This window comes from Macaca nemestrina, chromosome 2, assembly GCF_043159975.1.
Source record: "Macaca nemestrina isolate mMacNem1 chromosome 2, mMacNem.hap1, whole genome shotgun sequence".
NCBI classification, from domain to species: Eukaryota; Metazoa; Chordata; class Mammalia; order Primates; family Cercopithecidae; genus Macaca; species Macaca nemestrina.
In genome coordinates this window covers 104643283-104670559 of record NC_092126.1, presented here as the reverse complement: position 1 = coordinate 104670559, position 27277 = coordinate 104643283, and the positions used below count along the sequence as shown (strand labels likewise).

The following is a 27277-nucleotide window of genomic DNA, read 5'->3' as shown; positions in this document are numbered from 1 at the left end:
AATTCCAAGTTCAGGAGACAGAGCTGAGTCCAGAGGGACCAAGACAACTGGTGTACAATAGTACACAGTACTGGAGAGGAACCCTGGAAATGTATGAATGGTTTTCCTTGAGTATTTCAGCAGTACTGATCAGCACCTGTATGTGAGGTCAGGAAAAGAGCCATCCAAAGGGATTAAAGGGAACAATGCCCCATGCTGGTACAGGGCCAGGAATAATGCCCATTCCCACCAGGCAAACTAGAAAACCTTATAGTTCCTGGGGCATAGGGTAGAATACACAGAAGGGTCTTGTCTCAACAAGGGAAATAATTTGCCCTAGATTGAGCACTACTTCAGACTTGCCTAGCAAATCAGAAAAGCAAGACCTCAAAAAAACAAAATCTATTAATCAGTTGTATTTCAAAGCAAAGGTCAATAATATTTTTAGGAATACAAAAATAGCAAGTACCCAACAAGGTAAATTTTATGTTATAAACTTTTATAATTTTATAATCAAAGATTATAAGACACGCAAAGAGGCAGAAAAATACAGTCTATCAAAGCCAATCCAGAAGTGACACAGACATTAGAATGGGCAGGCAAGGATATTAAAAGTTACAACTCTATTCCATATGTTCAAAAATTTTAGCCAGAGACATGGAAGATATGAAAAAAGACCTAAGGAAAACTTTTAGAAATGAAAACTATAATATCTGAGGAAAAATACATGGGATGGCATTAACAGTAGATTAGACATTGCAGAAGAAAAATTACTAAGTTTGAACATATAGAAGCTATCCAAAATGAAACACAGAAATAAACAAAGATAACTGTTGGATAACTTTAAGTGGCCTAACGTGTGATTGGAGTCAATGGGAAAGGGAGGATAGAAGAGAGTAGCAAATGTATTTGAAGGAATAATGCTTGAAATTTTTCTAAATTTCATGAAAACTATAAACCCATAGATCCAATATACTCAATGAACCTCAAGCACTAGACATAAAGAAAAATACACCAAGGCATATCACAATCAAATTGCATAAAACCAGTAGTAAAGAGAAAATCTTTAAAGCAGCCAGAGGAAAAGGAAGCATTACATGCAGAAGAGGAAAGCATTAATGGCACATTCTTATAAACAATGCAAGTGAGAATACAAGGAAGCACCGTCTTTATTGAAAGGAAAAAAAGAACTGTCAACCTAGAATTCTATTTCCAGCAAAACAAAATTTCGCAACAAAAGACAGTTTCAGGTATACAAAAGGTAAAATAATTTATTACCAGCAGACTGGTACTACAAAAAGCCCTTCAGGCAGAAGGAAAATGATACCAAATTAAAATCGGGGGCCAGGCACAGTGGCTTATGCCTGTAATCCCAGCACTTTGGGAGGCCAAGGCGGGTGGATCACTTGAGATCAGTTGTTCGAGACCAGCCTGGCCAACATGGCGAAACCCCATCTCTACTAAAAATACAAAAGTTAGCTGGGTGTCGTGGCGCATGCCTGCAATTCCAGCTACTTCGGAGGCTTAGGCACAAGAATCACTTGAACCTGGGAGGCAGAGGTTGCAGTGAGCCGAGATCATGCCACTGCACTCCAGCCTGGGCAACAAAGGGAGACTTCATCTCAAAAAGTAAAATAAAAAAGTAAAAAATAAAAAATCTGGATCTGCACAAAGGAATGAGAAGCATCAGAAATGGTAACTACATAGCCATGATGTTCTCAATATAAACCATGAGGGTTCATAGTAGCCTTATTTGTAATAGCCCAAATCTGGAAACAATCCATATGTCAATCAGTAGGTGATCAGACAAACAAACTGTGAGGTATCCATACAATAGAGTACTACTCAGCAATAAAAATGAATGAAGTAGGCCGGACCCAGTGGCTCATGCCTGTAATCCCAGCACTTTGGGAGGCCGAGGCAGGTAGATCACCTGAGGTCAGGAGTTTGAGACCTGCCTGACCAACATGGTGAAACCCCGTCTCTACTAAAATACAAAACTTAGCTGAGTGTGGTGGCAAGCGCCTGTAATCCTAGCTACTCAGAGGAAGGCTGAGGCACAAGAATTGCTTGAATCCAGGAGGTAGAGGTTGCAGTGAGCTAAGATCATGCCACTATACTCCAGCCTGCACGACAGAGTGAAACTTTGTCTCAAAAAAAAAAAAAAAAGAATTATTGATACATGCTATAATGTGGATAAATCTCAAAATAATTAGGTTTATGAAAGAAGCCAAAGAAGAATATATATGGTATAATTCCATTTATATAAAGTTTTAGGATATGCAAAGTAGCATATGACGACAGAAAGGGAATCAGTGGGTACCTACAAGGTGGAGTTGGGTGTGGGGAGAAGAAGGGAAGGATTACAAATGGGCATGAGGAATGGTGGATATATTCACTGGCTTGATGTGGTGTTGGTTTCACAATTGTATACGTATATTCAAACTTAGCAAATTGTATAGTTTATGTCAGTTAAACTTCAGTAAACCTGTTAAAAATTAGTATCTTAACACAGAGTAGAATGTGAGAAAGACATAGAAAAAGGACATAGAAAAATATAGAAAACACAGTTTTACAAGCCCTGCAACAACTAGGTAAAAACAATATACAATATAAATAGTTTATCTTTAAAGAAATAGTTTAGAAAGATGGTTATATTTAGGAAAAAAGTTATTGTAATAATTTTTGCCAGTGAACGAATGAATAAATAGAAGTAAAAAAATGTACTCTACTCTCAGACTTTGTCATTTTATGGGATTTGACTTTTAATTACTCCATGTAAGGTTTTTAATAATTTCTTTAGAAACTTAACCTTTCTGCTACAATCTCCTCATATAAAATGAGGACATTAGTAGTATTTAACAGAAGCTTAAATGAGCTAATTCATTTCTAAATTTCCAGAACTGTACCTGGCATACAGTAAGCACTCAATACTTGTTAGCTCTTACCATTACCATTTACTAATAGGATGTGCCTCTGAGGCTACCTTGGATCCAGAAGGTTGAACTTTAAAATGGTAATTCCTTCCCTGTTGCTTGTATACTCAGAGAAAAACAACAAAAACTAAAAAAGGGATGGAGAAAACAGGAAAAGGGCTTAAGATATTTGCCTCTGCTTCCTGACTCTAAGGACCAAGATCCCACAAATGTGCAAGACAACTCTTTGGGGCCCATGGGGAGAAGAGTGGACAGTTGTGGACATACATGAAGCCAGTCAGGGACTTGCTTCAAGGTCACAGCTCCCCAGCTGGGTTGGGAATGATGAATTGAGTACTTAGCGTGACTGTCCAGCCCCAGCACTCAGACTCTCCTGGTTAGGGGTTTGTATCCTCCCCCACCTGACTGTGACACATCACCACCTCTTTTCTCTGGACTCTGGGCCTCGTGTTTGAGCAGGTAGTTTTTATTTCATATGACAGATTGCTTTTCTTCTCTGAGTAATATCATGACCTCCAACTTTAACAGCTTTGCTCATCCTTATCTTAGGCTGTATATGTCTGTTTGTGTTGTGTGTGCATGTATTTATCCTAATATGATACATATATATTCCAACTTATATAGAAAACAGTCTAATTTATAATTTTCACACATATCAGTTCATACTGATGATAGTATTTTCATGGCACCTTCAAACCAGAGGTACAGTCATCCAGAGTGCTAAGGGTAGCAAAAAGATGAGTCTCCAAAGAGTTAAGGATTTCCCCCAGCACCTCTTTAATTAGTCATGTGCAACTACTTTATTGTACACTTCTCTTTATTAGGTAATTTAACTTTATAAGAAATGGTAAAACCAAATGTTTACAATTTGGATAACTTTAAGTTTGTACTATTGAGATTGTACTGTTTATAGGGATGCTATGAAGGTCCTTCTCTTATGTAGATAATCTATATAATAATTTGCTTTTCATAAATTTGCATCTTTATACATTGTATTTCATTAAAACAACTTTAGAATCCTTATGAGCTTAACTCATGTTTCGTTATCATGAACCAAAGTATCTCATCATAGTAGCATCTGACTCATGACACCATTTTGTAATGGGGTGAAATGGACTGTAGCCTCCTAATATCCTCAATTAAGGGAGCCTTTGGATCATGCTGCATTCTGCCACCTCATCCAGATGTTGGAAGACTGTGCTATTATACGGGACCATCAATTCCTGAAACTCATTTATCTACCCTAGGCCAGGTCTCTGCTTCTAGGATTTCCTGTAAAAGGACATGCTGAGTGATGTGTCACATTCCTACCAGCTGGGAACCTTATTCCTTTCGTGGATTTGCATTGAAATTAGTAGTGAAGTTAGTGGGGATGGATGGAATTATCCATTTACAGGGGATACTTGTGAGTGATTTATACCCTAAATACAAAATAGTCCTGCTCATCACACATCTTTTTGTCAGAATCCTGATATGTTCTAAAACTCATGCGGAGCTAATTGCAGAGGTGTGTAATAAAGCTTGTTTCAAATTCTCACTCAAGTGGGTCATATAGGGAAAAGAACTACCTGGCGACAAGTGTGTGCCAGTTAGGCAGTTAGACAGCAGTCTGTCTTCTGAGTTGGTTGGGTCAGTGTGGCCAGTGAGCACTTGGTCCAGGGAGCAGCTGAGGGCTGACCATTGGGAGCTGCATCTGAAGGCTGCTCCTTGCTGGTCCTGTAGCAGCCGTGTGGAAAGCCTTCATCTGAAGAGCTGTGTCTTTACTTTCTGGGAAGATGGTGGAGTGTGGGGCTTTTTTATTTTTATTTATTTATTTTTTTGGAGACGAAGTCTTGCTCTGTCACTCAGGCTGAAGTGCACTGGTGCAATCTCAGCTCACTGCAGCCTCCGCCTCCCGGGTTCAAGCAATTCTCCTGCCTCAGCCTCCCGAGTAGCTGGAACTACAGGTGCACACCACCATGCCCAGCTAATTTTTGTATTTTTAGCAGAGATGGGGTTTTGTCATGTTGGCCAGACTGGTCTCAAACTCCCGACCACAAATGATCTGCCTGCCTCGGCCTCCCAAAGTGCTGGGATTACACGTGTAAGCCACCATGCCCGGCCGAGTGTGAGGCATTTAAGGGTAGTCTGCCAGAATCTCTCTGTGTTGGGCAGCCCAGAAGGACCTTGAAGCACAGGTTCACCCTGGGACAGGATAAACCAAGTGACAGCCACTGATCCAAGTACTGCAGAAGTAAGAGTATTATGTGTTGGAAGAAAGGCTGGTCCAAGACTCCAACCTCAGGAGAGAGGAAAAGAAGGGTTTGTAGTCCAGTGGGGAGGGTGGTTAGTAACCTTCCAAAGAAAGACATCCTGGTGTAACATGAGAAGGCAACACAGTCTGACTCAGCATGGATCTGATGGTCTAGCCTAGGGTTTCTCAACCTCAGCACTATTGACGTTGTGAGTCAGATAATTCTTTATCATGGGGACTGTCCTGTGCAATATGGAGTGTATAGCCGCATTTCTGGCTCTACCCATTACATGCCAGTCCACCTCCCCTTATCCCCAGTTGTGACCACCAAAAGTGTTTCCAGACATTGCCAAATATCTCCTGGGGGTCAAAATCACCCCTAGTTGAGGAACACGAATGTGAAATAGTCAGCTGTGCCATGAAGCCACTGAATCAAACACAGCAACAGTTGGACTCCTATTTCATGGGCTCTGTCAATCTGGTAGACATCTCAGCTACAACTGCTGACTCCTTCATTCTTTCTCAGTGTCCTTTGGTGGTTGAGATCAAGGATTCAAAGTCAGGAAGACCATGGCTAGTCACTTTGCCTCCTGAGGTGGCAGTTTCCTCATCTGTAAACGAGAGTAGCAGCAGGACTCATTGATCTGGTGTGGACAGGCGGAGTGCATGTAAAGGACTTTTCACTGTGGCTGATGTCAAATTAGGCTCTAAGAGTCATGCAGAATTTATAGTGGTAAGGCATTTAGAACTTTTGCCTTTTTAGCATCCATCATGTCCTCTATTTCAGGGCAAATGAGTCTGTCTAAGATAAGTTTTAAAGGATCTAGAACCAGAAATTATCATTTGATCCAGCAATCCCATTATGGGATATATACCCAAAGAAATATAAATCATTCTGCTATAAAGACACATGCACACGTATGTTTATTGCAGCACAGTTTACAATAGCAAAGACTTGGAAGCAACCCAAATGCCCACCAGTGATAGACTGGATAAAGAAAATGTGGTACATCTAGGCCATGGAGTACTCTGCAGCCATAAAAAGGAATGAGATCATGTCCTTTGCAGGGACATGGATGAAGCTGGAAGCCACATCCTCAGCAAACTAACACAGGAACAGAAAACCAAGCACCATATATTCTCACTTAAAAGTGGGAGTTGAACAATGAGAACACATGGACACAGAGAGGGGAACAACACACACCCGGGCCTGTTGCAGGGTGTGGGGGAAGGGGAGGGAGCTTAGAAGATGGGTCAATAGCTGCATCAGACCACCATGGCACATGTATACCTATGTAACAAACCTGCATGTACTGCACATGTATCCCGGAACTTTAAAATTAAAAAAAATAATAATAAAAGCAAAAAAAATTAAAAATAAAAAAAGCCTTAACCTACCCCCCCTCCACCCTCATAGAAACACAAATTTACTCACACACACACCTGGCACATGAGGTAGCTGGCAAGAGGGTTATATTTTCCACTTAGAAGCCACAGAGGCAGCCACACCCTCCATTAGCATTGCCTTTGCTCCACGTAAGTCTACTCCTAGCAAAGTGGTTTTAAGGGACCGTGGAAGTAAACGAGGCTGTTTGGAAGAAGCACTTCAGTGGGAAGGAAGAATAGGAGCTCCCCCTTCACCCTTCTGTTGAAATCATTTCCTTGGTCTCAATTTATTTTCCTGCCTTTATTCAATGAAAACCTTCTAAGAATACCTTTGAATTTGAACTGGGGTTCATGAAGCACTTGTATGCTATTTATACTCTAATCCACTGAAAACAGCCTTTTTGGATAATATTTTTAGGCTTCCAAGAGACCTAACCTTGTATTATGAGCCATCAAGAAAAGTGCAAAGAAACAATGACAAAGTCCAGCCTATTTGCAGCCACACAGCCTGTGCGTGAGAATTCTCCCGTGGTAGCTCACCTGGACTGGGAGGGAGTCTCTCTTGGTCTCCGTGGTCTCAGTGCTCTGGAGCCTTGACTCTGTGAGGCCTCTCTTCTTTTTTTTTTTTTTTTTTTTTTTTTTGAGAGGGAGTCTCGCTCTGTCGCCCAGGCTGGGATGCAGTGGCCGGATCTCAGCTCACTGCAAGCTCCGCCTCCCGGGTTTACGCCATTCTCCTGCCTCAGCCTCCCGAGTAGCTGGGACTACAGGCACCCGCCACCTCGCCCGGCTAGTTATTTTTTGTATTTTTTAGTTGAGATGGGGTTTCACCTTGTTAGCCAGGATGGTCTCGATCTCCTGACCTCGTGATCCGCCCGTCTCGGCCTCCCAAAGTGCTGGGATTACAGGCTTGAGCCACCGCGCCCGGCCGAGGCCTCTCTTCATGCATCCTTCTCTACTCTGCAAAAAATGTGTAAGCAGACAGAGTCTGCAGCCAGCCTGAGGCTTTTCTAGAATCAGCTTCACCCATTAGAGACTCAGTTGGACCAAAGTTCTGCTGCTCCTGTTCAAGTGCCCAGGGTTGCCCAGAAGGAGTGATGGCTACGTGGTGGTCACAACTCCTTTGAGTCCAGGATCCCAACCCTGGCCTGCCACCTGCACCAGCCACTGCCCCAGCTGGGCCTGTCCACAAGTATAAAGAGCAGAGGCCTGGGGAGGTTGGTCTGCTCAGCCTGTCAAAGCCTTTTAGAGAGGAATATCCGGGCTCTTTGATGTTGCCCTTGGAGGCCTGGGAGACCTTGCTTCAGTTAATTTTATCTCAAGGCCTATTTGACACTTAGCCAGGAAGTGATTTCCTGTGCATACACGTTCTGCTGGGTCCTGTGTGGTCCTCTGATTCGCCCAGAGCAGGGGGAGTGTGGGCCAGCAGATGCCTCCTGGGAGTCTTCCAAGCCCCTACCACACGCATAGCTACTTGTCACCACCAGGCTGTGCAGAATGGATGCTTTTAGGTCAGCTGACAGTAGACCTGTCTCTTGGGGGTAAAAACCCACAGACTTCACGATTCCCTTCCCTTCTTCTGCAGCCAGACTCTCAAAGGCTTCGCAAAAACTGTCCTGAAAGCTGTGGCCTGCCTTAGGGAGGGAAGGGTGAGATCTCTCAATGGGGCTGCTCATTTTCTCAAAACGGTCATCATAAAATGATTCCAAATGGAGTCGGTATTTGATCAAGTCCCTCAACAAAAGTAACAGCCACCATATGGGAATTTGCAGCTGTCCAGTAGTCAATATCAGGCCTAAATTTTGATTAATTGGTGCCTGACGGCTTTAATAATGTAAACCAAGTGTGCTTTAATTTTCCTTTCCATTTTATTTTCCTCCCAATTTTATCGATTTGAAGGAATTGCGGCGGCCCCTTATGTTTCATGAGAGAGCCACAGAAGTATGAGGTGAAGTTTGGAGGGCAGAGCAAATGAGTGAGCTCGCGTGGCCCTACCAGTCGTTTCCAGTGGGTGCCCCGCCGCACTCCGCCTGGCTGTGACTCATGCTCAGCAGGGGCCCGAGATGACGGTGTATCTCCGGAACGTGGCTGCCCTGAGTCCTAAGAAGCATGCAGATCATTCTCAGAGCTGGCCACCTCGGGTTCACGCTTTGGCTGGCCGTGGCCCCCCGTGGCCATGGATCTGAGATGGTCCCTCACCTGCCCTCATGACTGAGGCTCGGTGCCCAGCCCAGGCTGAGGATGCTGCAGTGCTGGCCCAGCCTCCACTCTCCAGGCCTGGCCACCTGGACCTCTTGTGTCCCAAAGTCACGGAGTCCTTCTGTCCTGCCTTGTAAATCCCAACTTGATGCCTCTGGAGTTCTTTATGGTGGTTTCTCTGAGAGCCTGTGGGGATTAGGTCTTAGGCCCCAGCCCTGCGCCCTGTCACAAGGCTCCCTTCCGCACTGTGGACTCACTGCGGCAGAGGTGGTTTTGCTCGGTAGAGCATGTTACTAAGGGCAGAAATTACAGCTGGCCATAACTGACTGCCTTTTTCCTCCAGTTGTAGCATGAGTTTCAAAGGGAGGCTGAAGATTTCACGCACAGTGGTAAAAATTTCACCATGTATTAAAACTTACCAAAAAATAAAATGCTCATCTAATATAATGTTGAAGAGATTGCTTATAATTGTCAATTAATCCATCTCCTTCCAAATCTGAGAATATGTAATCATGTTGCCCATGTTCAAATGGAAACTCTTTTTCTCCCCTTCTTTGAAGAGTGCTTGAGTTACTTTATTTCTGATAGGAATCTCAAGGGTTCTGTTTCCATATGGTGGGTGAGGCAGACTCTTCTCCTGTTCACTCAGAATGGGACTGTTTCAGCATTTAGCCCTACAAGAGAGGGTCTTCAATGCGTGGCTTCTTTGGCATGCCCACCCCAACAGCCACCTGCTGGCTCACACCTCCACCAAGGCACTGCCTCTGCCACTGAGGACAAAGGGCCATGCGGCATCTTACCTCTGCTCAATTGAAGGATCATTGGAAAGCAGGGGAGGAGGCACTGTGTCAGCGTGGTTAGGAATCTGGTGTTGGCATGTGAGTTCCTGGATGTTGTGCTTCATCCTGTTGCCTCTCACCTGGACCATTCCCAAAGTCCCTCCTAACTGGCTTCCGGCTTCCAGCTCGTCCCTGCTTCTGCAGCCTTTAAAAAATCTCTACCCTACCTGTTCCTACCCCAGGCCTTCATGGTTGCTGCTATCACCTCTTTTTACAATATAAGTCCCTCAAATAATCTCATGGCTGGTTCTTTCTCATCATTCTACCCTTGGCTTGCGTGTCAACTCCTCAGGGAGACTGTCCTGAACAACCTCATACCATTGTTCTTCTCTCCCCTGTTTTACTTTCTCCATGACACCTATCAGCATCTCAAATTATTGTATTTGTTTACTTTTTAATTGTGTTTCTCAAGGTGGAAGCTCTGACTTGACAGCCGCCACCCCCTGCTATTTCTCCAGAATCTAAACAGAGTCCAACACATAGTAGGTGCTCAATACACACTGTCTTATTGACCACAGAATCATGCTAATGTTTGAAGGATCCTTTACAGTTGCCAAAAGAGCTTTTAATGTGTACACATCTCATGTGTGATTGTGATTGCTTTTCTGCCCACCTTTGACTAGACTGAGGGCCTTGGGTGTGAGGATTTGGTGGCACTTTCTTATGACACTGGAGGTCTCAAAGTCAGGATGTACGATATTTATTGCATATCCTTGCAGTCATGGTCCATGCATGTTTTTATACTGTGTGTTTTTTTACTTTATATTACGGGAACTTTCCTGATTGTCCCTATGTATAGTGGCTGAATCACTGCAGGGTGGTTTAGTGGCTGATAGTGTCCTTACCTTGTAGAGTGAGGAACTGGGGAAAGAAGAAGGCTGCGGGCTTTTTTAGCCAAGTTGACTTGACATTGCTCTACTTTGCTCTCCTTCATCCAGTGGGAGGTTCAGAGAAGGGACTGGAAACAGGCCCTGTTAAGCTCCTCTTATCTCCATCCCCTCTCCCACCCCAGAGCCCTCCCTATCACACAAACACCCTCACAACACAAAATCAGTGACTCTGTTGTCAAATACACAGCTCACTATGACCCCATATAGTATTCCTAAGGACTAGTTCGTATTTGCTTGGATCAGGTTTGCATGATATATACTCACGCTATTCCTCACTTCTTGTGACCCAAGCTCTCCCACTTTAGTGACCACCCTAAGTATTTTTTCTTGTGAGGAAATAATTCCAGCCACATCCATAGTTGACATCCTCATGCCAGTGCCTTGAAAATCTATGCTCTCATGCTTTCCTAAGTGCTTGGTTTGGGTCCTCCTGGGCAAAATGGTATGTCCTGATCCTGTGTTTCACCAGAACATACTTTGGGCCAACCTCCTGTTTATTTTTATATCTACAAAAAGTCCACATCATAATTTTTTGCCAATTAAAACTGTTTGTTTCCTGACTTATTTTGGGACTGACTGTTGTAGTTAGTTAGTTGGATCAGGCCTAAACGACTTCCCAAAGCAGCTATATTATATTCAACATTTTAGACTTATGGGACTTAATGGCCAGAAACTGATGCAATTATGAACAGTTTCTAAGCAATAAGGGCATTTTTACTGCCCTGCAGAGAACTGAGAGAACTGGCTGGCCTAAAATGAAGGAGGAGGTAGCTATGGATAATTTTCTTTTAGAAAATAATCATGTCTTATGGGGTGAAAAAGAAAAACATTCAAATCCTCCGCATGTGATTTCTGTAACCTCTAGATTTAGCAGGTGCCCACAGGTACAGAGAGGTGTTTGGGCGAGAGAGGTGAATGGAGGTGTCAGGCTAGGTTAAGGGAACATACAGACCCCAGGAGGAGGAAATAAAGGTCAAGAGAAAGAAGAAAGTCCTTCAGCACTGCTTTGTTCTCACCAAAGTGTGCCCTTTGATAATTCAAATGCTAGCTTACCATCATCCTCCTTTGCACGCTGCATCTCCAAATCTGGAAATATCAGTGGAAAAGAGCAGTGTTCCTTACTTTGACCCCAGCTTGAGAGGCTTCTGTCTTAAATACAGGCCAAGCTATTTCCTTGGGGACCTGGGCCCCTGAAAGCTGGGACTAGTTACCCCCATGGCAGAATGTCAGCCTCCTCACTACTCATGGAAATGTCAACTCCCGGCTTCCCCAGTTGGACACCGGCCCTGTCTCTGGCCAGGTGCTCCTACAGCCAGACCTTTCATGGGAGGAGGCAAAGGGCAACATGGTGACTGGGGCAGGAAGCAATGGAGGGAAGGCAGAGTAGCAATGGGGTGGGCTGCAGGAGAGAGCCGGCCCAATCTGGGCCTCCATCCCAGCTCTACTACTGATCACTGCCTCACCCTGTCTCTAATGTGTGATCATGAAGACCTTCTTCATAGGGTCACTGTGAAGAGAACATGAGATAATGGCCCACAGTGGGCTACCCAGCAAACGATTGATTCACTTCTCATCACCAGCAAAGGCGGACCTCCATCTAAGAGTGCCAGGAGAGATGTGCAAAGCCTCTGGTAGCCAAGCCTGAAAGAAGTTGCGGAAAATACGGTGTTCTCCATATCAGGAACAGCTTACTGGACAGTACACAGGATCCACAGACTCCTTTGGTCAAGAGCAGCAACTTCCAGTTCCATCTGGGAGAGAGATTCTGCAGTTCCTGCTTTGCCTGGAAATGATGAGGATGAACAGCAATGACTAGGGGAGCAAAGGGTGCTATGCAATTTACAAGAGGTGGCCGGCAGAGCAGTGCAGAGTGCAAACCATTTATACAAGATCACATAGCATGTAGGCAGTAGGGCTAGAAACACGGCTTAGTCAGTTGCTTGCTTTTATTAATCAGCCAGTCAGCCAACAACTGTGCCAGGTACTTAGTGGCAGATGTGAAGATACCATGGTCTCCTGGGAAGAGTGTGGATCTTGAAGTTGGGGGGACTGGGTTAAATCTCAGTGCCGCTGCTTCCTGGCTGGCTGACCTTGGGCAAGTCACACGAGCCCTCCTAGCCTTCATTTCCTCATCTGTAAAGTGAACACAGTTAATACTTGTTTTTCAAGTTGCCAAAAAGAAAATAGTATGTTTGAAAGCAGTTAACTCTATTCCTGAATATAGTAGGTGCTCAGGAATGTTAGTTTCCTTTCTTGACACAAATCCCAAGCCATTTTTACTGCAAGGCTTTTTACTTATTTAATCCTATAGGTAAAAGTGAATACAACAGTTTCTACCTGAAATCTGGGTTTTGTTGACTTTGCCCCCACACATCTACTCATGCCTTGTGCACTCACTCCCCTCTCCTACCCAGTTTGTCTGGAGTACACCACGTGGAGACTTATCTCTGCCCTTGAACAAGAGGTCATCTGCCGTTTTCTTCCTCTCCTCTCCCAGCTTCCTTCACCTTGAGGAATCACTGTATTCCAAATGCCACCACTTCCTCAGGCCTCAGTACGCTTGGGGCCTCCCAGTGGGCTAAAGCAAAGCTGTGCTTCATGCAGAGGGTGAAAGACTGCCTCACAAAGTGGTCCTCCTGGACAGAAACATGGTGCTGCTTATGCTCCAATACTGTTCCAGGTATTTAGTGCAATAGCTCTGTCACCCTCCAGAGAACTTGCATTCATGAGGACCTGCGTCAAATCTAGGAGAGCAAGCCTTTTGTGACTGGGCCTACCTCTTCTGTAAGACCCTGCCTCTTCCCTTGAGCTCCAACTGTCACCCCCTTACCCTTGGTGATCAGCAGATCCACTGACGGGAATCCTTAGGGACACCTCTAGATGTCTTTCAGATCATCCCCTCCTTACTAATCATGGACAGAATGGGCCTCACTTGCTTTTGCTGAGGTACATAAAGTTTCTAAATGGACTCCAAGGAAGGCACAGATGCTGTGAGGCAGCTGGAGGCCATGCATGAAAATTCCTCCATTCAGTCTCAGATGCACTCAGCATCCCATGAAAGATGTGATGAGCATATGGGCCTGGATGCAGAGCAGGATGTGTTAATATAGACTTGCTTTAATCTGAATATGAAAGGTGAGACCCTGGCAGCAGCTCAGGATGTTTCTGGAAGGACCCAGAATGCACACTGCAACACCAGGTAGAAAGTGAAGGCGGGCCTGCCAGATTGCATCATGCCGACGAGAGGTTCTCCTCCAGATTCCTTCCTGGCGTCAGGTGGCAAGGGGATGGCCTGTCTCCATGTGCAGTTGGGAGAAATGACTTTGAAGTAGCATGAAAACCCCAGCTGAAGAGAAGACAAAGTATACATTAAGAGAACAAAATGAAGGGGCTGGATGGATAGGTTTGTTTTTGAAACTTAGACTCTCTGAAGTAAAGTTGTCATAGTTACCTGCTTGTTTTTACTTGTATTTATGAGATCTGAAGGCCACAGAATTAAAATAATCCTCCCCTGTGTGAAGTGTGTGTCTGTAATAACAAGCACCAAGAAGCACCTGGGCCGCTCTCACTGTGTCAGCTTCATCTCCTGATATTTTTTTTTCTAGTCTGTCAGTGTTGCCTGGGCCTGTTGAGAGGAACTCATGATTAGAAAGCAAAAGTTAACTGGACTTCCTTTTGCCACACACATTCAAGATCACTACAGATACAGACATATATTATTGCACACTCATAAGCAAAGTACCACAGCCTGCCCATACCTTACTCAGTTACAGCCACACATCTCTCCACACCAAAAAACATTTGCAAACACAGAAGGCCGCACTGGGGCATTTTACGAGCTTTAGGAGGAGGATGCTGTGAGTCATATTTGTCAGCATAAATTCCTGATGTGCCACGGTGATAGAAAATAGAAGTAAGTTCTGGTTTGCATGTTTTTTAAGGCCTTAGTTGAGCAGTATAGGCACCAGGCTTGGATTTGTCCCTCAATGGCCACTTGGCCTTGGGCAAGCCATTGTTTTCTCTGTTCTCACATCCTCTCCTGCAAACTGAAGAGGCTGCCAACTTTAGGGTTCTGCCATTCTCAGGGGGCATAGGATGGCTCCACTTGCTAGTTTGCATTTGGGGAAGCTGAAATCCGGAGAAGAGCCAAGCCAGACTCTGTACTGCAGGGTGTGGTGTATAAAACCACTACCTTATCATTCATGAGCCTAGTGGGGAATTTGAAGATGATTCTGTAGGACACTAACATCTCCTTTCAATGTTTGGGTGAATGCTGGATTGACACAGTGCCATGTTAAAGTGACCATAGCAGAGTTTGCAGAAAATTATGTGTTTATCCCAAGTCTGTTATCTGATTTTATATATATGTATGTGTATATATATCTCTATATATGCATATATATAATCAACAGATGTAGAGGAATTGTCTTTCCAAGTTTATCTTTTTTTTTGTCTTTTTTTCCTTTTTTTGTGGAGAACAGGGTCTCGCTATATTACCCAGGCAGGTCTCCAACTCCTGGGCTCAAGCTATCCTCCCACCTCTGCCTCCCTGAGAGCTGGGATTACAGGCGTGAGCCACCGCGCCCGGCCTTTCCAAGTTTATCTTAATTCTAAGCTCAAATTCCCAATTATTTTATGATTTTTCCTTTAAAGACCCCATGTTTTGAGCATTACCTGTCTACCAGGTGAACTTTATGTATTTAGTATAATTCATGTTTCCATTTTGATTGATTTTAGCCATTTAGCTTCCAGGCAGATGTCTTAGCAGCATGAGATAATGGCTGGCGCTCCAGGCTTGGCTGATATATTTTCATCGTAAAGCAGAGAAATGTGAGGCAGGCATGACTTTGTTTGTAGGAAATGGATGCCTGCCATTTGATGTTTTGAAATATTGAAATCCACTCATGGACTCACAGGTCCAGGAACCTCTGCTATAGTACATTATTGCAAAATAAAATTGAGTTAGCCTGTGTTGGCTAACTGACTGCCAGTAATGAAAATGTTAACTTCGGGAAGAAGGTGTTGTGCCTACACTCTTCGCTGGCGTTCTCTTGCATTATTTTCTTAGTGTCACTGCAGTACTCTCTCTTGACGTCTGTAATCAAAGCCAGGATAAGTTCACCAATAGTCTCTTAGTCATGAATTCAGCATCACAGTAGACAAGGGTCATTTTTACTCCTACTTCCTTCAAAATGGAGAAGAGATTTCTTTGTGGGTTTCAGTTTGCACAGAACATTCTCTGCCTAAGTAGCTCAAAAGAGGAGTAGGTGGGATGACTTTTGAGTGGACCCATAATTTGGTTTTTGAGGAAAATAAAAGTACTGAGAAAATAGAAGGTTAAAGGTCACATAGTCCAGCAGATACGGTGGAATCTAATGCTTCTGAAAGAGGGCTGGTTCCCATCTTAATTTATAACCTTCAGTGGCCTAAGAGGACACTCAACTCTGGGAGACCGAAGCAGTCCGCTCCCAAGGATCATTCATTTCAGAGCCCCTTGAAATCCTCATATCATGGGCATTACCAGCTATAGAAAATGGTTTGGTATCATGGTATATGATAATTTAGCAAGGTAAATTCAAACTCTTATTTTTTCAAAAAGTACTCAGACTTATTTTTACTAATATCTCATTCTAAAAATCAAATCAGACTCTGTAAGTCTGATTGCATTCCAAGTGACGCATGCACAGCTTCCTTGTTTTTCCATTTCACTGTTGAAGGACAGCTTGGTTGCATCTACCTTTTAGTGATTATGAATAAAAGTGTGAAGGATTTTGAATACAGGTTTTTGTGTGGACAGAAGTTTTCAGTTCACTCGGGTAAATATCCAAGAGTGCAATTGTTTGGCCAGGACTATGGTAGGACTATGTTTAATGTTTTGTTTTTGTTGTTTTTTTTGAGACATGATCTCACCCTGTCATCCAGGCTGGAGTGCAGCAGCTTGATCATGGCTCACTGAAGCCTTGACCTCCCAGGCTCAAGCAATACTCCTACTTCAGCCTCCCAAGTAGCTGGGACCACAGGTGTGCACCACCACACCCAGCTATTTATTTATTTATTTATTTATTTATTTATTTATTTATTTGCAGAGACAAGGTCTCACTATGTTGCTGGGGCTGGTCCTGAACTCCTGGGCTCAAGTGATTCACCTGCCTTAGCCTCCCTAAGTGTTGGGATTACAGATATTAGCCACTGTGCCTGGCCTGTATGTTTAGTTTTATAAGGAACTGCCAAATTGTCTTCCAAAGCACTGTTCCATTTTGCATTCACATCCGCAATAAATGAGAATTGCTGTTATTCTGCATCCCTACCAACATTGTTATTGTCAGTTTTGTGAATTTTAACCATTCTAATAGGTATGCAATGGTATTGCACTGCAGTTTTAATATGCATTTCCCTAGTGACAATGTTGAGTTATCTTTTCTTATTTGCCACCCATATATCTTCTTGGCTGATGTGTCTATTCAGATTTTCTACCCATTTTAAAAACTAGGCTGGTCGTTCTCTTATTACTGAATTTGAAGAGTTCTTTTTGGCTGGTCATGGTGGCCTACATCTGTAATCCCAGCCAAGGTGAGAACTGAGAGGCCAAGGCAAGAAGATTGCTTGAGCCCAGGAGTATGAGGTTACAGCAAGCTATGATCACACCACCGCACTCCAGCCTGGGCAACAGAGTGAGACCCTCTTTCTAAAAAAAAAAAATATATATATTTTTAAAGAGTTACTTTTATGTTCTTGATATAAGTTCTTTATCAGATATGTAAGTTGCAAATATTTTCTTCAAGTCTGTGGCTTATCTTTTCATTCTCTTATGTTTTCAAAAAGTAAAGTTTTTAATATTGACAAAGTCCAATTTATAATTTTTTAAGGGATTATGTTTTTATGTTAAAGACTCATCACCAAACCCAAGGTCACAGAATTTCTTCTATATTGTCTTCTAGAAGTTACATAGTTTTTACATTTTATATTTAGATCCATCAGCCATTTAAAATTGCATTTTACGTAAGATGTAAAATATGTGTCTAGATTGATGTTTATGCATATGCGCATCCATTTGTTCTAGCATTGCTTGTTCAAAACACTATTCTTCCCTTCTTGAATTAACTTTGCACATTTGTCAAAATTTTAACAATATCTGTATAGTTCTATTTCTGGGCTCTCTTGTCTATTGCATTATCTGTGTGTCTGACCTTTTGTACATACCACACTGTCATGGTTGCTGGAATTGTGTAGTGCCTTTTAAAGTTGGGTAGCATGATGCCTAAACTTTATTCTGCTTTTTCAAAATTTTTTTAGCTATTCTGGCTCCTTTGCCTTTCCATGCAAATTTAGAGTCAGTTATTCTTCACTTGATCTTAGCCAAAAGGCCAAGAAGCAATAGACTCAGCTATTCTATATTACAAAGATTCCTGCTGAGATTTTGATAGGAATGTCATTAAACCTATATTTTGGAAGACATTTTTATTATAGTGAGCCTTCCAATCCTTGAATATAGTGTATCCATTTATTTATTTTCTTTCATCAGCATTTTAGTTTTTAATCATACAGATCCTGATACATTTTATCAGATTTATACCTTTGAAATTTGTCAGGACTTGCCTTAAGACCCAGCAGATGGTATATTTTGGAAATTTTCCATATGCACTTGAAAAGAATATATATTCTGCAGTTTTTAGATGATTTTTAAGTATATGTCAATTAGGTCAATTCTGTTACTCTTGTTGTATAGAACCTCTGTGTCCCCTCTGGTTTCTGTATGCACATTGCTGCAAGAGATTGAAAAGTGTGTCACCATGATTGTGGATTTATCTAATTCTCACTTTGATTCTGTCTTTTTTGTTTGTTTTATGTATTTTGAGGCTGTGATTAGGAGCATACAAATTTAGAGTTGCTGTATCTTCCTGGCCAATTATTTTCTTATAAATACGAAATGTCCCTCCTTACCTCTAGTTATGATTATAGCCTTAAAAGTCTACTTTATCTGGTATTAGCTGTGCCAACTTTCTTGGGTTACTGTTAGCATGTCATATCTTTTTCATCCTTTAACCTTCAACTGTTTGGTGCCCTTATTTTTTTTTTTTTTTTTTCATTTTTTTTGAGATGGAGTTTCATTCTTGTTGCCCAAGCTGGAGTGCAATGGTGTGATCTCAGCTCACTGCAACCTCCACCTCCCGGGTTCAAGTGATTCTCCTGCCTCAGCCTCCCAAGTAGCTGGGATTACAGGCTTGTGCCACCATACCTAGCTAATTTTTTTGACTTTTAGTAGAAACGGGGTTTCACCACATTAGGAAGGCTGGTCTCGAACTCCTGACCTCAAGTGATCCACCTGCCTTGACCTCCCAAAGCGCTGGGATTACAGGCATGAGCCACCATGCCCGGCCTTGGTGCCCTTATATTTAAAATATATTTCTTATAAGTACTATATATAAATACGTGTGTGTGTGTGTGTAGCTATAATTTATATATTGTAGATGTATATAATTCTATATATGAGATATATTTTATTTTGTTTATATACAGCTTGAAATCTTTTACTTGGAGCATTTAGTAAATCTACATTTAATGTAAGTATTGACATTTTAGGGCATACATTTACCACATTCCTCCTGATTTTTGCTCTTGTTTTCTTCTCAGGTTTTTTTTTTTTTTTTTTGAGACGGAGTCTCACTCTGTCGCCCAGGCTGGAGAGCAGTGGCCGGATCTCAACTCACTATAACCTGCACCTCCTGGGTTCAAGCAATTCTCCTGCCTCAACCTCCTGAGTAGCTGGGATTACAAGCACCCTCCACCAGCCTGGCTAACTTTTGTATTTTTAGTAGAGACAGGGTTTCACCATGTTGGCCAGGCTGATCTCTATCTCTTGACCTCAAGTTATCCGCCCTCCTCAGCCTCCCAAATTGCTGAGATTACAGGCATGAGCCACCATGCCCAGCCCTTTTTTCCTAGTTTCTTGATGTAGAAGCTTAAATTATTGATTTGGGACATTTCTTCTTTCCTAAAATAAGTATTTAGTACTACAGATTTCCCTCTAAGCATTGCTTCAGCCCCCTTCCAGATGTTGACATGTTGTATCAAGGTCATTTTCATTCAGCTAAGATTATTTTCTAATTTTTCTTGGAATGTCCTCTCTAACCCCTGGATTATTTAGGAGAGTGCTGTTTAATGCCAAGTGATTGGAAATATTCCTGTTACCTTGGTTATTAATTGCTAGTTTAGTTCCATAAGGTCAGAGAATATATTATATATGGTTTCAATTTTTTTAATGTGTTAAGATACATTTTATGACACAGAATACTGTATACATTGGTAAATATTCCTGGATTCTTGCAATATATGTGAATACTGTTGTTGATGGGGTCAGTGATCTACAAATGTCAATAGGATCCATGTGGTTGATGGCTTCCTCAGTTCTTCTACATCCTTGCTGATTTTTGTCTACTCATCCTATTTCTTACCATGAGAGGAATTTTGAAATCTCCAACTACGATTGTGGATTTATCTGTTTTCCTTTTCAGTTGTATCAGTTTTTGCTTTCTGTATGTGTAATTTCTACTGTTAGATGTATACACATTTATTGTTATGTCTTCTTGGTTACAAAACCCTTTAATCAAAATATATCCCTGCTAATTTTCTTTGCTCCGAAGTCTACTTTGCCTGACATTACTATAGCCACTCTAGCTTTCTTTTGATTTATGTCTGCATGATATATCTTTTTTCATCCTCTTACTTTAAACCACTATCTCATTATATTTGAATTAACATTCTTACAGACAATGTAGGGTTGGGCCATTTCTAAAAATCATTCAGGAGATTTCTTACTTGCTGCATTGAGATCATTTACATTTAATGTAATTCTTGGTATGTTACAATTTAGTTTGCCTTTTCATTTGATTTCTGATTAGGTCCAGTGTTTTTATTTCGTCACTCTTCCTTTTCCTGCTTTCTTTTAAGCTATTTGAACATTTTAAATATTAAATTTTAATTTATCTATTGTGGGTTTGTTTTTTTTTTTTTTTAACCACATCTCTTTGTATAATTTTTTAAGTGGTTGCTTTTGGAGTTATAAAATACTTAACCTTTCAGAATCAACTTATGACAATATTTTACCACTTCAAATGGAACATAAAAGCCTTACTACCATATAGGTTCCTTTGCTCTCCCCCATCTTATGTTCCAGCTGTCTTAGATGTTACATCTACATACATTGAAAACCCCATCAATACAATATTATATGTATTCTTTGTTTTCTACTATTAAACAGCTTTTAAAGAAAGATAACATCCTGTTGTATTTACCATTTTTGTTGCTCTTCCTTCATTCCTGATGTTCCAGGTTTCCTTCTGGTATTATTTGCTTTCTCTCTGAAGAGGGAGTAAATTTTTTATAGCCGCTCTGCTTCTATTAGTTTTCATTCATCTGAGAATATGTTTATTTCACCTTCATTCCTAAATAATATTTTGAAACCATGATATCATTTCTGAATGGTATCTTCTAGGTATGTAACTCTAGTTTGGTAGTTCATTTCATTTAGCATCTTAAAATCTTCTGGCCTCAGTAGCTTCAGATGAGAAATTCACAATAATTCAAGTTATTTTTACCCTATAGGTAATATATCATTTTTTTTCCTGCCCATGTGCAACATCCATCAGCAAGTTTGATTCTGATGAGTTTGGATATGGATTTCTTTAGGTTTAACCTTGTTTGGGATATATTGTTTCTTGAATCTGTAGATTTATTTCTTTCAGCACATTTTGGAATAGTTTTAGTTATGATTTCTTCAAATACTTTTTCATTCATTTATTCTCTGTCCTCTCATTGTGGAACTCCAATGACACAAACCTTTTGTTATTGTCTCATAGGTCCCTGAGGTGCTATTCATTTGTGTTCTCAATCTTTTTTTTTTTTCGATCTCTGCTGCTGAGATTGGATAATTTCTATTGATCTATCTTCAAGTTCACTGACTCATTCCTTTTATTGTCTCCATTCTGCTATTGAGTCCATCCAGTGAGGACTTTAAATTTTTGGTTATTGTTTTTAGTTAGAAAATTCTCATTTGATTCTTCTTTGATATACTCTCCTTTTTTACTGATACATTCTATTGTAATACTTGTTTCAAGAGTGTTAATGATTGTTTTTAGCATTTTTATAATAGCACTTTGAAGTCTTTGTCAGATAATTCCAACATGTGTCATTTTATTTATTGTCCTCTGTTGATTGTTTTTTTTCATGTCAGCTGAGATTTTATGGTTGCTTTTGCCAAGTAATTTTGAATTGTATCCTGGTCATTTAAAATATTGCATTGTAAGACCCTGTCTTGTTAAATACTACAGAGAATATTGATATTTTTGTTTTAGCAAGCAATCATTCTGATTAGGTTCAGGCTGCAGGTTGGAATTGTAATTTCAGTGTCATATTAGTTTCACAGGTTTTGCAGTGCTGTGTGCATCTATCTGGTGGGTCCCTCCCCAGGAGTCAGTCTGGGATGTGAGCAGGGATACATTTGTTACCTCAGTTCTTCAATTCTGTGGCATGCTATTGGGATCGGTTCCATGCATACACAGGTTGGGCGTGAGGCCAGGAGTTCATAAACAGTTTTATGGAGTAACTTTACTAAGCTCTTCTTGATTCATTCTCTCCCCAGTACTTTTTGGTTCCCTGGGTTTCCCATTTTCTGTCTGGCCTAAAACTGCCTAGTTCCATGATTATGCAACATCCAGGCCAAACACTAGGAGAACAGAGAAAGAATAGAGTTCTGGCTTCAGGCTCCTCTTGCTGGCTACTGTTGCTGCCACCTCTGTCCCCACTACCACTGCTGCCATCACAGAATGGCCTGGGACACAAGAGGAGGGAGAAAAAAGAGCAAAACAATCTTGAGGGGGTTTCATCTACTCTCTAGGGTTTGGGGGATTTCCCTTCTCAAGCTGGGTTTCTCCTACTGCTTTTGGGGTTTGGGTTTGTTGCATCCAGGCTGAGAAAGAAGTGGTAAACTCACTGCCAGTTCAGTGGTGCTTTGAATTCAGTGTTGTCTCCTATTTACCTGTTGCTGTTTGCTTTTCAGTGTTCTCCAATAGCTGCGCTGTGGATTTGCATCCAAAGGGAGAGAAAGAGTGTCATGTGTTTTCTCTGTCTTACTCAGAACTGGAACCTCTGATTGATATAATTTAAAATTTTTATTTTTGAATTAACTCATCCTTATATACAGAACAACAGCGGATGTTATTAATAAGAATCACGTAAATGGCCAAACCACATAGTTTTCAATTGGCTTTGTTTATGTCTACGTTTATGTCAGCTACACATGATACTATTTTGGTATCTTCCTTTGATCACATAACTGTCACTGTAGATTTCTATTTGCACCTTCTAACCAGCCTTGTGGACGAAAGTCGTCTTCTGATTTATTTGCAACTTGTGGGTGATTTCCTGGGAGCACAGCCTCTGCACACCATCTCATGGCAGGGCTGCTCAGGGGCAGTGAGTCTGGATGTAGTCAGCTGACCTGTTTGATGCAGTTCTGAGAAAAATGAGGTGGGAATCCTCACTGAAGACCCTGATGTTGAGTGTACCTTCAGTGTAAGTTTATGCATACTTCAGACATAATTGAACTACAGCTGACATTTTTAAGCAATAGTCTTTTGAACACATCAAGTTGGATGCAGTTTCAGAACAAATTGACATGCAGCTCTTCCGAGTTGCAAATCTTTGCAGAAATCACACCTGATGCAGTTGAACTGCCAGCTGTTCTCTGGCATACTCAGGAAGTGGGAGAGGATCTCAGTGGAGGTGCAAATGCATTCGTATGTAATTCAGAGTTCATGTTAATGTTGAGTTACCCCTGTGACCTATCATGAGTGATTGGTTAAAAAATGTTGAGCCTCTTAACTAAGGAGACAATAATCCAGCCTTGGTTGCTGTGATCAAAGTCAGCTGAAGCCATCCTGGTTCCAACCTCATGGTGGGGAATCTGGCTCCATGTGGACTCCTGTAGCACTTGGTTACCTCATAAATAAAACATGATATATACTTACCTTGTAAGGTAGGCTGTTGAGAAGATTAAATGAGAAAACATATAGGAAACAGCTTTCTGAAATGTAAAGTGCCATACAAGTGTTTATTACAAGAAATTTTAAACTAACAAAGATAACAATAGGAGGCGATGGTAAATTAAGAGAAGCAAGTCTAATAGTAGAATCAAAGCCTTCTCTTCTCTGCCTTTCAGGACATGGACTCATTTTATAGAGGGACTGAATTGTAAGGTCTCTGGGTGCCAGAGCTGGATAAATCCCCACCTGAGCCTATTCTAGCCCTGAGAGTTTATGATTCTGCAAATAGGTGCTACAGAGTCAGGCACGCCCAAGTGTTTTTCTCACAGGACTGTGGCGATTAGCATGGGCACACTTCCTGGGGTTTAGTTATTAATGCCTCTCTCCCAGGTCCCCAGGCACCTTCTTGGCATCCTTCTGTCCATATGAAAGAGATCATGTTGGGCTCAGAGCCCCAAAAACAGATTTCTAGTTGCTAGCCAGGCCTCCTGAGTCCCAGCACAGAAAACGTAGTTTTGCTTTAATTGGAAAGTTCAGGTTCCCAGACACAAACCCTCCTGAGAGAGCTGCAGGGGGCATCCTGCCCTGAACTGGCCGTCTCCTGCCCCAGCGGACTGCCTTGTCCCTCCCCCAAGGACCACCAGTGTCCTGCCTCTTTCCCCTTGGTCAGCAGTACTCTGTGGGGGAGGTTAGGCATGGGGGTTACAGACAAGCCCAGGGGACACCCTCCCCAGTGCCTTAGGCAGCCACAGCACCATGCAGGCCTGATACTCAGGGTGCCCATCTAACAGGGCATGAATCAGGATGGGTCAGCTGACCACTGTCTTCTCCCTCCTGCCCTTGCAGATCACCTCCAATGAGAAGCACTTGGAGAGCCTCAAGAATGCGGGCAGCCTCCTGCAGGCTCTGGAGCAGCTGGCCCCCAGGAGTAGGTAAGTGGGGCCGGGAGGATCAGCAGAGTCTGCTCCGGATCAGCACACACTCTCAGCCATTCCTTTCTTCACTCCCCCCGCTCATCTCCCTCCACACCAGGGACCACCACCTTCCAGCCCATCACTGTCCACTGAGATCCTTCCCACTGTGGGAGGGGAAGCTCTACCACTCCACCCACCGGGAATCCCCAGTTATGGTGGGGAAGGTGGGGGCACAGGAATCCACAGGGGGAGAGAAAGTCTTAGTCATGCCAGGGGAAACAATATTCCCACCTTGACGCACCCACGGAGGTTGAGTGGATGACCAAGTGGGAGATATAAGGAACCTCATGAGAAAGGCAGCCCCTGGCCTGTGCACACGTGCCCCCATCAGCAGCCCAGGCAGAGGCATCCTCATCACCACCTTGTGGAGGACTCAAGGCCCAGGCAGGGCTGCGGCAAACGTGACAGCTTAGTCTGCTCTGCCGCACCAGGCTACCTTCCTCAGCCAGAAGTTCCGAGGGACCACATACAACTGCGTATTTGACACCCAGAAGCTGACAGCATGGGGTTAGGCCAGCCTCCCAGTCCTTGGCTGTACAGTCAGTGTGTCTAGAACATCCTAGCAGTGAGTTCCACAGACAGGGGATAGGCCTATCACCCAGGAGCACGTTACATGCTGTAGAAGCAGAAGGAGCCGGCATCCCAGCCAGCCCCACAGAGACGCTGATGCTCAGTGGAGCATGTCCCCACCGTGGGGAGAAGGACCCGCCTCCTGTGGGGTGCCTGACCTTCACTGGACCTGGAATGCTGTCTGCCATTTCCTGGTAGATTCTGTTTTTAGAACTACATGTTACTATGAAGTCTGCTTCCTGGTGTGCTTTGGGTTTGTTACTAATCTGAAGAAAAATAAGTGGCTGAAGCATTGCTAAGAAGGTGAATTTGCAGAGAAGGTTCAATTCCAATCAGCCTTTTGCATTTAATCCTGGATAGGTGAGAGGGGAGGACACCATCCTTTTTAGCCTAACCCTACCCCTTTTGTCTTCAGCATAAACCATAGAAGTAAGTTCTTATTCATGGTTTTCTGTGAGGTGAGGGGCAGGAGAGACTGACTTTGCTGCAAGAAGCCCCTTCACACCTTGCTGAGCCCCTGCCATGTAAGGTGCGAACAGTGACTCCCTGGACTGGCCTATAAGCCTCTTGTAAGACCGTTTTGAGGAGCACATGCCATCGGATCCTGACCTTGTGCAAAATGCCATTATGAAGCCAGCTACACAGATTTATGCTGAGGGCACAGAGAAAGCCACAGAGGAGTGGAGTTTGACAGACAGCTCTGGAGAGCCCCTTCGCTCTAGGCACCTGCGCTATGGGACTCCTCATAGTAGGGACCTACAACTGCCTTTTAGCCAAAAATAGCACATCCTCATGCTGGACCCAAATTTGGACCAAATGTGTCAAAACAAGGTTCAGTGGTCCATGAGGCTGGTGGTCTGTCCTGTACCCACACCCAGTACTCCAGCACCTGAAACGTCTACACCAGACAAATCTGGTGTTGGGCAGGGAAGTTGCTCCTGCACAGTTCTCGTTTGGACTTTGCTCAGATGGCCTAACCAGAAAGGGTTTTCTTGTCAACCACGAACGAATGGATGGCATTCTCAGTTCCGATGCTGCTCTGCCAGTCGTTTCTGTGCTTTCCAGCCTCACTGGGCCTGCTGTGTGCGGGTGGGCAGCATGGCCCCACCAGTCTAGCCTAGACTCAGCCGGGGCGGGCCAAGTTCAAACGCATTCCTTCTGTCACACAGGGGCTTTGATGCGCAGAGCAGGAATGCATGGCACGGTCTCCTGGTCACAGCCCCATCCCACTGCCACCCACATCTTTCATGCAGCGCCCCCACCCATTTATTTGGTACCAGCTCTATTTCTGTGCAGTCAAGAGTGTGCCACGAGCTAATTTTACACTTCAAGGGTCACTGGTTTCAGTCTTTTCTTTGCTAACAGTTGTTAAACATAGGTTTAAATGTGTCTCAAACAATTTGCTCCAGTAACAAAGTTCCCATTTTAAGCTCTTAATTGCACATTCACACCTCTAAGAGTAAGAAAGCTCCTGGCTGATTGGCTGGAAAGGGCAATGGAGCAGGGAGGGTCAGTGTGTGGAGTGGGTCTGGGACACATGAGTCAGCTCCAGGCAGGAGCCGGGCAGGCCCACTGAGGGCCCCAGGCCTGGTAGAGTCTGGCTGCCTACAGCTCAGTGGCAGTGTTTCTGGCAGAGGTGGCTCAGATAGTGTCTGGTGGCTGGGGCTGGGAGCTCAGAAATAGCTCTTTCCAAGAGGATGCTGCAGCTGGTCCATCAGATAGTCAGGTATAAAAGAGACTGGCCCCTTGCATTTTACCTTAAAGATGCCTATTAAGTGTACCTACTTTGGTTTTTCTTACAGTTCATTTGCTGACAGCATGGTGGCTCCCTTGGCCCTGGAAATCCTCCAAGCTGTTGGACACTAGGCAAGAAAGTGCTTCGCACAAGCCCACCCTGTGACCCCAGCCCTCGGATGCACAAGCGAGGTCAGCTCCCAGACATCTTTGCCACATCCCCTCACAGCTGTATTTGGACCTAATAAAGTCACCTGAACGCAGAACCTGGTGGCCCAAGTGCTCACTAACCCCAGGGCCTAGAAAACTGACTCAGAATGGACTTCCTCGGTTCCTGTGGAATGCATCTGGGAAGCCCAGGGTTGTTAGCTGTTCTCAGGAATGTCCTTTCCCTCTCTGTGTGGGCCAGGTGGGCTAAGGTTAGCACTGCCTGTGGTAGTAAAGCAGTGGATGCGAAGCACAGTCCTCAGCCTGCCAGCATCTGTGAGCATCTCTCCTCT

General features: G+C 43.2%; 1 protein-coding gene and 1 long non-coding RNA gene across 7 annotated transcripts in view; one reads left to right on the top strand and one right to left on the bottom strand.

Annotated features, from left to right (window-relative positions):
- The window catches only part of LOC105480615 (unc-51 like kinase 4), a 682911-nt gene extending 655868 nt beyond the window's left edge, over positions 1-27043 (top strand). For all 6 annotated transcript variants that reach the window (XR_011619999.1, XM_071091486.1, XM_071091487.1 and 3 more), the window contains 2 exons: positions 24346-24431; positions 26846-27043. Coding sequence is in view for 5 of the 6 variants with exons in the window: in XM_071091486.1 (XP_070947587.1) it covers positions 24346-24431; positions 26846-26909 (150 nt within the window). In the remaining variant the exon portion in view is untranslated. The remainder of the gene's footprint in view (positions 1-24345; positions 24432-26845) is intronic.
- LOC139361948 (uncharacterized) lies at positions 5623-22217 on the bottom strand. The gene is made up of 3 exons (XR_011620002.1): positions 13911-22217; positions 12162-13805; positions 5623-5759 (listed from the first exon to the last, which is right to left on the bottom strand). It is a non-coding gene; the product is annotated as an uncharacterized lncRNA (long non-coding RNA).
- Positions 27044-27277: the final 234 nt, after the last annotated feature.